At 42.7% G+C, this 14,398-nt stretch overlaps 4 protein-coding genes across 4 annotated transcripts; 2 read left to right on the top strand and 2 right to left on the bottom strand.

Annotated features, from left to right (window-relative positions):
- Positions 1–138: 138 nt before the first annotated feature.
- Positions 139–4,728, bottom strand: MELLADRAFT_48531 (uncharacterized protein; the record flags this gene model as incomplete). The annotated part of the gene is made up of 13 exons (XM_007410420.1): positions 139–478; positions 544–640; positions 723–962; positions 1,009–1,307; positions 1,393–1,751; positions 1,834–2,111; positions 2,178–2,345; positions 2,412–2,561; positions 2,653–3,608; positions 3,685–3,874; positions 3,970–4,124; positions 4,230–4,409; positions 4,470–4,728. The coding sequence occupies 13 exons, from the start codon at positions 4,726–4,728 to the stop codon at positions 330–332; spliced, it is 3,480 nt and encodes a 1,159-aa protein (XP_007410482.1).
- A 2,473-nt stretch (positions 4,729–7,201) lies between these two features.
- On the bottom strand, positions 7,202–8,175 carry MELLADRAFT_123233 (uncharacterized protein; the record flags this gene model as incomplete). Its single annotated transcript, XM_007410419.1, has 5 exons — positions 7,202–7,264; positions 7,417–7,546; positions 7,625–7,671; positions 7,745–7,805; positions 7,916–8,175. The coding sequence occupies 5 exons, from the start codon at positions 8,173–8,175 to the stop codon at positions 7,202–7,204; spliced, it is 561 nt and encodes a 186-aa protein (XP_007410481.1).
- A 2,341-nt stretch (positions 8,176–10,516) lies between these two features.
- Positions 10,517–11,486, top strand: MELLADRAFT_87398 (uncharacterized protein; the record flags this gene model as incomplete). Its single annotated transcript, XM_007410449.1, has 3 exons — positions 10,517–10,588; positions 10,656–11,303; positions 11,424–11,486. 3 exons carry the CDS (start codon positions 10,517–10,519, stop codon positions 11,484–11,486), a joined length of 783 nt encoding a protein of 260 aa, XP_007410511.1.
- A 1,787-nt stretch (positions 11,487–13,273) lies between these two features.
- On the top strand, positions 13,274–13,830 carry MELLADRAFT_63580 (uncharacterized protein; the record flags this gene model as incomplete). Its single annotated transcript, XM_007410450.1, has 2 exons — positions 13,274–13,574; positions 13,775–13,830. 2 exons carry the CDS (start codon positions 13,274–13,276, stop codon positions 13,828–13,830), a joined length of 357 nt encoding a protein of 118 aa, XP_007410512.1.
- Between the last annotated feature and the right edge of the window lie 568 nt (positions 13,831–14,398).

Raw genomic sequence — 14,398 nt, 5'->3', positions numbered from 1 at the left:
ACCTACTTGTCCAAAGTTTATCAATGGTCCAGTTCTGACACAAGACCCGAGCTGAACTTCGGATATCTTGTTATCTTGCACTCGACCATTTCCTCAGCTCAAATTCCCATGAATGTGGATCAGAGGAAAACGCTTCTTAGTTATATATATGACTATCTTCTACATTCTCACTGAAACTGTTCATCATAAGAAATCCAGACTCAATAGCTACCATTCAAATCAAGTCACAGTGTACAAATTCCAGATCCTAGAACCAACTAACAATTCAAAACAAAACAAAACCCAATCCATGATAACCAAGTAAACATACACACAACGAAACTTCTCTCTTACTTCATTCCTTTTACATTTGTCATAAAAGAAAATAAAGACCCCATTGAAACATATCTTCTTCCATTCCATTCTAAATGTTTATCAACAATAGTTTTCAAAATTGAAAGCGTCTTCTTATTCACTTTCAAAATATTGGCCGTCAATTCTGTGAAAGAAATTCAACTTAATTCAAATCCGATAGAAAAGGTATGATGATATCTTTAAACTTACCAGATTTATCTGTTCCTTTAAACCTTTCTATTGCTTTATCAGGATCAAAAAGTGATTGATAATATAATATTTGATCATATAACATCTTATCCGTATACTATAAATGTATTTAGTTTTTGTTAGAGTTCCACTTCGTGACAATCCTGTAAAAACTAACGAAAGTCGAAAATCAAACGTACCTCATAACTCATCACTCCCTTACACGCCATTGACGAGTTCAAACATCTCCTTCCATATACTGACATCATCCTTGTCCGATTCCGACATGATGCATCATCGCACACAAGCCATGCCTCATAGAATTTATTAATATAACCTCTTATTTGAATCTCCAGTTGAGCGACCATTGAACCTATACTATATCGCTGTTTACAAACCAAGTTAGGGCAAATGATACCAGAGATACCAATCATTCCAAGCTACAAGATAAAGATCCGATCAGTATATATCTTTATTTTCATTAACCTTTTGGAATGGACATACTGTGTCGGCTTGTGCACCTTTGAAATCTGATTCTTCATGACAAGATCGACATCGAAGTTTGAAGGGCTGCGAATCCTTAAACCGTTCTGAATCCGGTATTTGAGAATCAAGTGTGTGAAATTCCCTGTCATTGTCTAGCGCATTGGACGATGTATGTGTCTTGAAGCGAGATGGGTCTAGTCCAAGACATTCCGCTAGTCGAGATCTATCGGTACCTTCAATAGGCTCACATAGACGTTCAATAGGTGGTAAGACTTGTAATGAAAGATAGTAATCATAATCTATATCAAAACATTGGGATTTCCAAAAAAAACGTTAGTAAAACGTCTAATGAGATACTGATGATTTTGAGATAAGATCACATACCTATCTTCCAAGGTGAATCCGACCTTCTCAGGTCATCAGGATGTCTAGCCTTATCTGCTTGAGCAGATCTAGTACTAGAACTACCATCATCACCCAAACAAAAGATATATGGAATCACATCACCAGCCTTAGCAGCAGAACTTCCTTTAGATTCCATCCTTAGGGCCACCTGTACGTGTGGTTGAGATTTGGCATCTGGATAATCTTTTGGATTTTTACCCAATTTCTTATGTATGATGAAATCTTCTAGATCTTTTCTGCCTTCTTTTACATCTTCTCCGAGTTGTGTAAGATACTCGTGCATCTTTTCAACTACAATTTCCGTTGGGTCTCCTGACAGAACGTGTTGTAAGATATATCTAGTTGTATCGTAGGGATAAGAGTTTAAGTCAGTAAGAATGAAGATGGATGGTGAGGGAGAAAATGGTCAAATGACTAAACTGTGAAGCATCTTTTGACAGTTTACAAAATTCTCTTCGTTTCATATCTAAACCTTTCACTTCAACACTTTTCTGTAAGGTCACTTCGTCAATCTTTAAAGCTGCATACTTCTTCTTTTGTAAAAGTAACATTCTTTCAAACACTGCATCGATATCGATCTCCAAAAGTCGATATCGCTCATTGACCAACTTCTTGAACTCTCCACCAATCTTTTTCGCAGCTGCAAAATCGATAGCATTGGTGTTGATCATCACAGAATCAGTGTCACCATATATGACCTGTAAACAAAAATCTTAGCTTGTGGAAGGTCTTGGCGCAATCAAAGGAGAGAGTTATATATTTACATCTAAATCCTTGCTTTCCGCCAATTCTCTGGTGTTCGTCAAGATCTCACGACCCTTGTATGTTGTCAAAGCAGCTAGTGATCTTGCATAAAATCGAGATCCTTCGAAACCCAAACAACCATACATCGAGTTGGCCGTCAATTTTAATGCCAGTTGTTTGATTTCGTACTGCAACCGCGAGTATCAGTATCTTGAGGTAATAAGTAACAGCGAGATCAAGGGTTCTGAACTTACTTGAATCATTTTATTGGGTGGGGTATCCCGATCCTTCATCAGACTCTTCACTTGCCGTCGACGATTGACCAATGTGGCAATCAGTCGAGGTAAGATACCTTGCTTGGTACTACTGGAGGGAAGCTCTGGCATCGCGTCTGGGTCATCTTCCTGTCATACACCAACAATCAAGAATCAATACACCGAGCTTGTCAATCGAGTTAAAATCCAGCTCTGATAATGAAGGAACAGCCTAGCTCACGTCAAGGGTAGTCCGGTCAATGGTAGTAAAATCGATATTATACTCCTGAATGATACTTGGATACAAAGAGTTGAAATCCATCACCAAGATGAACTTATCCCACAATCCTCTCTTAGGTTCAAAAACCAAACCACCCTTATATTTATCTTTCTTTACATTCTTCTTGCCATCCTCTCCATCGTTCTCACTCTTGATAGCTTGAGCTTTTTCAATTGCTTTCCGATCATTGAAAGATAATTTATCAGGACAAATGAATTTCTGACGATGGAATTCATGAAGTAAAATGTATTCATTGCGCTGCGCTCTTCCACCAAATAAGGTCGCATTCCAACTATTACCGGCTAAGTTGGTCAACTGCTTGGTCAAACTCAAATATTGCACTTTGTGAACAAGAGCCATTTGAAAATATGTATCGGCTTCGGAGTGCTTGATGAAGTTGATTAGACGTGTGGGTTTAGTAGAAGTGGAGTCAAAGTAATCAATGATCTCATCGGGGTCGATATCTTCACGAGCAATGTTGAGATGCTGTTGACATAATTCGGTCAGCGACCAGGTAGTAGAACTGACACTCGATTTGAATCCCTCGGCACTGAGATCGCACAACAACCGACCAGTGAGTTGATTATTGATTGCACCTGATCTCAAAAGAGGTAATTTGTCCCTTCGAAATCGACCAATCCTAGACCAATGTGGTGTTCTAAGATCCCTCATTCGATGCAATAAAACATCAAGTGCTCCACTCGTAAGATCATACCCAACTACAATATCAGGATCTAAACGACTGATATCAGCGAGTAGCTCCGTAAGCAGTGTCTGCTCATTGGTAACAGGATAAATGACTGGTGAGGTTTGGCGACAGGCGTCGCGAAAGGCCGCCGGGAAAAGGGAGAGGGGCCGAACAAACGTCTTGGTAAAAGATGGTTGCTGATCCAACGGAGTCGAGTCTTCCAGTTGCGCTGAGGAGTGCAAGATACGTATCTGAGATGAGTGGTATTCATCACGATATCCGAAAAAGTCAAGCTAGAAACCCACCATCATGCCATGTCCGTATAGTTGCACATACGAGTTCTCTCTTATTTTCTTTATGATTCATAATATCTCTGACGCTCAAACTTATGATCCTCAGAGGTGGCAGATCTTGAGGAGCCGAACTGTCCGAATCAGAAAAGGGATTTATCGACTTCGGATTTTTGATTACGACCTCCAATTGACACCAAGAGGCCTAACATGCCGGACGAGAGCATAAAATCGCGATGACAAATTAATTGGTGAGTGAGAACAATAGTCGCACAGTGAAGGAATGGAGCCGCTTCGTACCGGGGTCTTAGATTTGTTTGGGAGAGCCCCTTTCAAGTTCAACCAGCAAGGTCCCATGATCCGTCGCTTCAGTAGAAAAAGTTCAAACGCGCTCGAATGGGTGCCAAGAACCTTTCCAAATGTTCGACTCTTGGTATTCAAAGGAATCGCAGGCTCTGTATATCAGAAGATTGAATGTCAAATCAGAATTGGAAGTTGAAGGTAAGCCTTCACAAAGTTGTCTGTAAATAATGAAATGAATAAAAAGTAAAACAACAAACTTGAAAAGCTATACACTACTTTGTGCCATTCGTGTTCCCCCGCAGGAATTCCTTTTTCTTCAAAACAGTATTTCCGTTTGACCACCTTGGCCTTGAATTCAGCAATGCCATATTTTTGAAGGACATCTTCAATGTCATCGTACACATCATCTTCGGTTGGCTTGACCTCCACATCGTCTTCTGCTCTCAGGAAGAAATGGCGTCAAGAATTGTTGGGTCAGAAAGAAATAGGATGCGTACCGTCTCGAATGGTTTCCTTAGGCAACACAAATAGATTGCGCTCCATACCCTCCACGATGACACAGCATGTAACATATGTCGAGGTCAACTTGTTCAAAACCTTTCCAAAAAGATAAATCACGCCTTCTACCTCAAGATAGTCCAGCCAAAAGAACTTGAGGTTTTCTCCTTTTTCGGTGGCATCATTTCCTTCAACGCCAGATTCGCGGGTGGCAACAGGACCAGATGATACACGTGGCTCAAATGCATCTACTTTCATTGGTTCAGGAAGATGTCGATCTGCTTCGGCTTTGGCAAGAGCCCTTTTACTGGGAGCTTTGATATTCTTACCCATCCGGGGAACATTGGCAAGAAATTCGGTGGTTTCGGATAGGTTGACTTGATCTGGATTTTCATTTGAGGTTTTAGCAGCTGAATCGGAGGCAGGAGCAACGGAGTTAGTAATTGATTTCGAGGCGTTGTCTTGTTGACAGTCTTTATTGCTTGATATAGGCACATTGGCTATGGCCGTCTTCCAATCAAGGCCCTGGAGCTTCGGTTTGGTGATGGTGGCTGTCATCTTGGGGTTCGTCTCCGCCGGCGTAACATTGTTGGAGCCCGTGGCTCCTTTCGCACTGGCCGTAGAACCTGCATGATTCACTAGTTGACGCCTGGGCTTCTGATTGGCCGCAGTCTTGAGAGCTGGTTCATGTAAAGGTTTATGTAGATGTGGTAGTGGCTTGGCCTGAAAATCTTCGTCCACAGCCGTCGTGGGGATCAGCTGTGCCACGACCTCAAGGTCGTCTCCATCCGATGTGAGAGGTTCCATAGGACAATCAAAATCGTCGTCGTAGGCCAGATCTTCAACACCTAACCCAATCAGATCTTCGTGTAGAGTTTGAACACGCGGCTTTTTGCTTTGCCTTTCCATTGGTTCGTCTGCTTCACTAGTCATACCACCGCCAAAGCCTTCACTAAGGATATCAGCGTCATTGTTGTCACTAGAGGGTATTGATATCGGCGTCTCGACATCACTTGAGGACGGTAAAGGATTGCGAAGACTTTCTCTTGTCGGCCTAATTTGAGATTTGTTGGGTACAGCACCCATGGAACTGGTCACTGGACCCTTTCGTTTCCTCAATTCTGAGACTGTGACACTATTATCGGTTAATTGGGCGTTTCCTGAGGAGTTATCTGGCCCAAGTCCACTCAAAAGACCATTCATAAATTCATCGGATTCCATAGGGTTCTTCACTTTTCGATAGGCTGAAAGGCCTGAAGAGCCCTCTAACGTTGTAGTTGTGGTTGTGCGACGAGATCCAGGGGCAATTGAATTTGTGAGAGTAGTCTTAGCTGGCCGAGAGCCTTCTGGACGCGATTCTGAGCCTTGAGACTTTTTCGAATTCGCCTTCGCCTTCGACTTTGACTTCGACTGGCGATGTTTGCCTAGGGAGATGAAGGATCATAAATGAGCAATGAGAGATGACAAGGGCTCCACAATCAAAGATGCGTACCAGCATCTCGTTCGTCTGAATCCTTGTCAGAATCAGCTTGTTCCCAATCATCTACACCTTGATCCACATAACCAAAATCGCCATCGTTCTCTGTCGATGACGAGATGTCAGTGAACAATGCAATTCATCAAGTATATTCTGAATCTCAAAAGTACCAATGAAGTCATCCTCCTCAGTGCGCCCCTTAACGATTTCGCGATATTGTTCTTCGGAAACTGTGTCGTATATCTTTGTATCTTGAGCGATCTTCAACCAAGTATACTCTTAAGCTCATTTGACCGTATATAGGCGAATTGACAAAGTTCAACGCACTTTGTATTGTCGTCTTTGACCAGCCCGTGCCGCCTTGAGCTCCTCCAGTACCTTACGGCGATCGGCTCTAGATGACATGATGTGATAGATTTGATGGAGAGGAGGATATTGAGGTTGTGATAAGACCAAAAGTTAAGCTCAAACTTGTCCTACAAATTCAAAGGTGCCCCGACGCGGCGCGTGGGGACGCGACTCGTCATGTAGTCTCGGTCCACGGATTTTGGTCTGCAATATGTACATTACCAATCACATGCATGATTTTTTGAAGTCATCTTCATATCTCGCGAGTCGTGATATTTATTGCGCTTCAGAGAAGAAACAACTCGAGATGGACATAAGTTAATGACGCAAAAAACTAGCAGAAGCTCAACATACATGGTCTGAATAATAAGAGAAAGTGTCTACAGGCTACATATTTGTATCAATGGATTAAAGAAGGCTACCTGAAAGTCGGAAGTGACTATAAAGTTGCGTGTCAGACTCAAACTATGTAAACAACAACCATAATATTTTACCTTTTAAAGAACTCTGTTCACCACTACGATCCCGGGTATTTGATTGATTGGCTCGTTACTGATTCAAAAGAAATGATTCTAGAAATATGCTCAGAATATGGCCGGTCAGTTGTGAAAAATCGTAAAGAAATGATATATTTCAAGGCCTAAATTGCCAGTGTTTGGCATGCCATCAGGCTTGGAATCGTTCTCTCAGACTCAATGACAACACATATATATATTCCAACTTTATAGCACACGCATCATAACTATCAAGAAGAGAAATTCAATAAAACAAGCCGTGCAAGAGGATTGAAAGGAACATTTGACTGCTGGGAACCTTTGGACATGATTCCGTGATATCTCAATTTTATGCAAAAGATAAACAACAAAGCATTACAAAAAACATATGGTGCCAGTAGGATTTGAGGAATTACATTGCTTCTCTGTAAGCTTGCGCGGCCAGACTGGCATTGCATGCCATAGCCACGTCCCCCTGTCCTGCTTGTATACCAAGAAGAAAGGTTGGGTATATTATATCACCAGATTGTGGATCATAAGTTGGGTCAAGGAGATATGTAAGAGATATCGTTGGATAGTCAATTGAGTGTAGATTATCATCAACTCAAGCATAGAATCACAACTTACCAAGCCAGGCGGTGTCGTATAGGGGTCACAAATGGGGGCATCAGTATATACTTGGGCCTTGAACATCGAGTCATAGGCTGAATTCATTCGGGCTAGCTCGATGGAAGGTGGCATAGGTTGACCTTGCTTGCTGTAAGGCAGAAATATTTTTTGTGGAAATGTTAAGAATCTCTGAATCATCAAATCAGTTGGATACAATCTCACGCACTCCTTACGACCTCCCAGTGGGACTTCCTTGCTATCAAGTGGCTGGACCTGATAGGGAGACATTGTTAGAGTCCGGTTGAGCAAGTCAGGTTGTTTCAAATGAAGTTATGATTAAACTCACCACACAAGTACGGCAAATGGTACATGCTGGGAAACTCGGATCATACAGAAAAGCGATTGCACTGTTCAAAATCGTTTGATAAAGAATGTTAATTAGTAAGAAGAGGTCTCAGAAGCAATCACTTTGGGATCAAGATCACGAAGGCTAATCAGCTTCAGAGCGTTGACTGACCAAACACAGTCGCTCGCGAGTCCTGTTTCTCTAACATATCTGGAAATCGAGCATGTCATCGGTTGTTCGCCTGTTGACGGTTGGTCGGTCGTAGGATCATTGGATGCTTGGCTCTTATGTTTCTTCGTCTTCCGTTTTACAAATGTAGAGGAAACCTGGTCAGATGCGGACGATCGCGCCGACAATCTATCATAGGTGTTGGCATGACCAAAGATGAGGAAGATTTGAAGAAAAAACAGAAGGGACAAGATGTTCTTCATATCTTGAGATGAGAAGTGGTTCAATATATATATATTTGCGGGATTTGAAGAGAGGAACCGGTCCAGGAGTATATAGGATGTGGATAGCGAGTGGGTGCCAGCTTCCAGGTGGTACAAGGATGGTGTTTCTTATATCTTTTGTGACCACTCCAGAGTTATGTAAGAAGAAGGTGAGAAAGGAAATTGATTTCACATTCAATGGATTGTGGATGGTGGTGCGCGCGTACTCCAAGATTTGAATCGACCAACCTCGTCCTCGACAAACTGAATTTAAGTAAGTACTACATTTTCGCACGTTGAAGTCAGACAAGTCAGACATCATCCAGCATCTCTGCAGCATCCTACACCGGGAATTTCCTGAATTATCGCCTGTCAGTTTAGTGATCTTAATCTTTTGCTAAATCTATCCTAGTCCCACGCTGCTTCTCGCAAGCTTTGGATAAGTTTGATCCTGTGACCAGAGTTTTGAACACACCTGTTTGAACAAGGTGAGAAAAAAATTGATTTCAAATTCAATGGATTATGGTGCGCACAAAATTTAAGACTCCTCGTCCTCGGTAAACTGAAGTTACGATTTTGACAGTGTATCTGAAGACAAACAATTGATCACTTTCCAAATTCCATCATACCCTAACTTAACAAAGTCGCTCTGAAGCCCCGCCAGCCATCATTCGATTCAGTCGAATACGCATCTCTCCGTCATGCCGAGTCATGCGCATTCAACACGCTCTATGACAGCTGTCGAGGCATCGAGGGACTTTGTCAAGTTAGATCATACCTCGATGACCACACTACTCTCTTAGAGCATCTCCAATGCTCCCGAATCTGAATGACTAAATGTTACGTTTCTGTCAGAAACGTAACCTGTATTGGAGTTATTCAGACAAACCTCATCCAACGCCGAGGTCGTGTTCCCACATGGAACCTCCCGTGTGAACTCGTTTTTTCGGAAATGACACGTTCCCAGGCTCAGGTCAGCAAATTTGCTGACCTGGCCGAATAATCTGAATCCCAGTATCCCAACGACTATTGGGCCAAAAATAAAGAAATTCATACATCCGTGGACTACCTTTCTCTTTCTTTACGTGAGGTGAGCGCAATCGATCACATGTATTGTGTGGAACGCGATAGGTGCGATCGACCAATTACGTAGATGAAGACATATGGTGACGGGGGTTCAACCTCAAATGAACCCTATGAGGAATTGGGAAAGAAGTTCAGTTGTGCGTTGCAGGGCGCTGTCACCTGAAAAAAATTACAGCTGTCCAGCCGAGGGAAATACTGAGCTGTACATCTATTCGGATTCAGCCACATTGGAGATGCTCTTAATGGCCACATGGCGAACAACTTTATGTCCTTGGAATAATGACAAAAACCTAAACTTAACAAAGTCCCACGCTCGCGCATCCTCGCGAGGCGTCGAGCGAGGGACTTACGCCAAAGTTGTACGCTTCATAACCTCAGGGTTGAGCATTTTGCAGGGAACAAACTTCATTCCCCTTTATCTTGGACCACACCGAGGAATCCGGTATGGTCCAAAGAGAAAAGTTGTGCGCCACGGTAATGCACATGTTGTACATAACTTTTTTCCCGAGGAATTTGTTCCCCTCCGTGAAAAAATTGTCCTCAAAGTTTTGGGCTTCAGAAATAAGGAACATGTAGGCCGCTCGTGTAACTGCTGCGAATGCTAAGTGCTTATGTATTATGGACAGCACTATTAACAACTTTTCCGTTCAAGCATACCTTAACGTCACTAACCTTAACCAACCTCTCAGCCTCTTCCTGCAATTTGATATGCCTTGGCCTGCCTATTGAGCTATTGAAAAGCATGACGAATGCAAACAACACTTGAGATGCTTTCCGGAAATCAATATCTTACACTGGAGGACAGCTAAACATTATGACGGTGCCAATATAGTGTATCTGTACTCTAGGAGCTATCTGAAAGAGGTGAGACAAGCACCACCCATTGGCACCGAGGTGATACGAAGCATACTTTTGCAAGAGAAACACAGTTGCTCATTTGTGATTCCAATACGGAATGGCCCGGTTCCTATGTATTACGGTCTCGTTATCATCTGCTCCAAAGTCCTCATTATTGGATTTGATTTGCTTTTAAATTATTGCTCAATTTTACGGAAAAACAAATATGTCGTCCACACCAGCAATGATCGCAACCACCGTGTCGATAATCAATCAATTGAGAGAGGAAAAGTCTCATTTTACGTTCAAGGAAATTGTGCAGACTTACCTGACCGATGACGACAAAGATGGAGTTATAAAGTTTTCTCGTAGATATTGGGGCGGACCAAAAGGATGGCCTTCAACTTTGAGGGTCCTGATGGCTATTCAAGCCCTGGTTTTGAAAAAGGACAACGGAAGAAATTATTGGAAGATGTTCATCCTTTCAGAGGTGAGTGTATTGCTTTAGAATGTTTCACACAGAGTTCTGATAATCTTAAACATAACATGCTCTACAGGCTAAGCGTATAGTCAACCAAGAAGCTTCGCGTCGGTGGAGAGGTCATCACTACCCTCCCCACGTGCCTGCGCATGCTGTAAAGGCCAAGTTCGTCAATATGAAAGCGTCTGAGAAACGTCATCAACAGATCAGAACCAGAATGGATTTTCTATTCCAACTGATTCGCCATCGCCTGTCGGTGGGTCGTCCGGAAACCGAAGTGGGTGGCGCAGAAGTTTGTGCGTCAGAGGAGGCGGAAGTTCAGTCCGACGAGGCCAAGGAGGATGATGCAGAACCTTTGGGTGGCTCAGAAGGTTCAGATCAAGGGTCAAAAGAAGACAGTGTGTTTGCCCCAGCTCACGGTGATCTTTTGGATGGGGATATTTCGGATCAATCATCTGCTTCCGGAGAAGGTGGCGCTTACAAAAGGGATTCAAGTTCAGAAGACGGTAGTGATTCAGGAGACAAACTAGATTATACAACTTTATCTATTGATAATTCTAACTTAAAAGAATCTTTGGAAAGCGATCAGGCAGGCCAGGCTCAGCAGATGGATCATCCGGACAGCGGGAACGAAGACGAAGATGATTGGGCGGATTTGATGGAAGAGGCGACTTATGTGAAACGGGGTCATTGGATGGATCAGATCAAGTTGCGGTTTCATAATGTGCGTTAATCTCTTTCTCATTTGCTGAACAAACTGGTGGCTGATGTTTCACTATATGTATGTGATTCCCTATTGTATTCAGACTGCTACAACAGTGTGTTCAATGGTTGCGTTTGTAAGCAACCGTTCTGTGAATGGTCTTCAGTTGGAGAATGGGGTTGCGTTCCTTGCGGGTGGTGTTAGCCAGCGAATCAATCAATATCTACACGCTGTTGGTCTCAGTTGTTCTCGTCGAACGGCTCTACGAGCTATAACCCGACTGGGTAAAGCTGCCCTGGCTTCTCTTAAGCGGCGGGTTGCCTGTGACTATCCTATCCGCCCTTTCCTAATACTTGATAATTTTGATATTCAAGAACGGATTCACTATTCCAGACTCGAATCAAACTCCCGCATGTTCCATGGGACATATGGTTATATGCACTTTTTGTCTAAAAATCTAATATCTGAAGCAGATCCCAAAGATTTAACATTGGATGCTTTTGTTCATGCAATGCGAGATGCCGAAGAGAAGGTTGTTCATGCTAAGTTTTTCTTACCCAACCTATCCGAACGTACACACTTTGGGGAAACAATCAAGGCTCAGCTTGGTCAGGCTTATGTAGATTACATCACGACTGAAAACCGCACAATTACGCCTCCGGTGTTTCCTAACGTTTCACGAATCCCGCCGCCTTTGGAACCAATTCCAATCGAGAAGGCTGATGTTGAGATGTTGCCACTGATGGATCTATCATGTGGCTCATCCGAAGGGGTTGGTCAGGTGTTGGATCACGTAGGGCACATAACTGGGCGCCCTTTGAAAGATTTCCCTGATGATCTACAGGTAGTGGAAGGTGATGTAGGAACTTGCATAAATCTCGAGAGTTATAGATCAAAACTTCACCCAGCTGGCCGGAGATATGAAAGTATGATTAATTACCTCACACTTCCAGGTGCCGCGCACACGATGTGGAATGTTGGGCAGTGGCAGATGGTGGGTGGATGGGGTGAATCAACCGATCCGCAAGATCTACCTTTTTCAAAAGGATGGGAAGCGCTTACAGGTGACAAGGCTAATCGCCCAGTAATCAAGAAGGACTTTGGTGTAATCATGCGTATGATATATCATTTACACTTCGCCACGATGGTGTGGTGCATGCGGTGAGGTTTTTTTTGGTTCTGATGGCTCATGAAGCAATCTAACGTGTGTTTGTTACGTTATTAGTGAGGTCATCAAGAAACGGAAAGAACCACCAAATATTTTGGATACTGAGACAGCTAATAGCATAATTGAGCAGACCAGCCGCGAGTACTTTTCAGAAGACGCTCTGCAAGGTGCTTTGGGTGCAGGTGATATTTGTGGTTACAACCTACGCCTTCGCCTTCGTGATCTCGCCACTTATGTTGAAGCTGACCAGGCGGCCAAAAGTGGTGACATCGGCCGTCTAATAAGGATGTGGAAGCGGTGGAGTGTGATGGCACATGGTAACACTGGCCTATCACACTACGCTCAACATATCCCTTGTCTTGTTTTGCTCCTAGAGCATTATCTTCCTGTAGGTTTAGCCTATGTAATCAAGCGTGCGATGTTGATTTCTGCAAGAGGAGCATCTGGAAGATTTGAGGCAAAAGACCTACATTTGGAACATATGATCTTTTGGTTGAAGTATTTTTTCAATCGCGCGGTATGTACTGGTCTCACATATCATTACCTGATTCTCAAAACACTCAAAACTAGTTACTTGGGTTATAAATCTTTTTGTCTGAACTATAGGGTGCGGGAACCAAAATCAAGAGGCTAGGTGATCACTATGCTTTATGCATCAAACTTGTACATATTGGAATTGTTTGGTCTTTAGAGCGTGGACCAGTGTCACTGACCTTATTACAATTATTTTATTTAGTTCCAGCAAATACTGAGCCTAATCAGAATTAGGGCGGGTTATCAAAAGGTTTATCAAAACCGAAAGATATACATTACTCCTAAATCAATGCAAGCTTTTCAAAGAGCAGCTGATAGGACTTTCGGCTCAGAAAACCAAGCTGGCCAGCCCGAGCCTCTGCCTAACCTCATGGAGACTGGTTTCCTTAAATTACAAGAAATATTTCAATCCAAATACACTCATAAGAGATCATCTCGGTTTTGTTGGGGAAGTACTCTATCTCATGACATTCCACAAGTAGGACCGGATGCAGATAACTTTGATAATCTCAATCCGGCTGACAGTCCTCCTTCTGGTGAACATCCAGAAGGAGAAAACCCGATTGTAAATGAACAAGAACATGCACAAGGTTAGTTATAGTCGCACAGGGTGAATGTCACAAATGTGCTCACCTCGTTTACTTTGTTAGGTGGCCCGATGGAACTTTGAAAGGTGAATGGACGGACCTGGAGTGTTGTAGATAGTTTGCTGCTGAACAAATAAGATTTGGAACAGAGGGTGAACTGAGCTGTTGTAGGTGATTGTTTTCAAACTGATTGTAATAATTAGATCTATCCATGCTATTTGGAATAATCCTCCCCGAATTTTTAGAATACTCTCTTTGAATGAAAGTTTGAGATCAGAATGAGTGATAAACAAACAGAACATCTATTAAGGCAAACAGATTGGATTTGAGAGTGATCAAAGTGAGAAAAACTGGTTTCTGAAGGGGGCCTGCCTCAAAATGATTCAGAGCAGGCCACACCTTTGGAAGTTCCAGTTCAAAGGCAAAAGGTTTCAAAAGATTGATTCCTCTTCTTGTGGATGTAAACGATCAAAAGAGAGATGGGATCAAAGGGGTCAATGCCAGTATTTTCCGACTCAGACCCCATGATGATGGTAAAACAAATGATTAAAAGAGAGCCTTGGTTGATGGAAAGCACAGTGGTGGAGTCCTCTTCTTGCGGATGTGAACGATCAAAAGAGAGATGGGATCAAAGGGGTCAATGCCAGTATTTTCCGACTCAGACCCCATGATGATGGTAAAACAAATGATTAAAAGACACAGGGGGAAAAATAAAAGCTCACATAGATGTGAGCAGAGGGTACCTTCCTGATAACTCCAAAAATGGTTCAATTTCCTTCAGATTCTTTCAATTCACCATTTGGTGGTGCCAACATTCTCAGTCTGTA

This window comes from Melampsora larici-populina, assembly GCF_000204055.1.
Source record: "Melampsora larici-populina 98AG31 unplaced genomic scaffold MELLAscaffold_20, whole genome shotgun sequence".
Classification (NCBI taxonomy): domain Eukaryota; kingdom Fungi; phylum Basidiomycota; class Pucciniomycetes; order Pucciniales; family Melampsoraceae; genus Melampsora; species Melampsora laricis-populina.
This window is presented reverse-complemented; position numbering and strand designations above follow the sequence as displayed.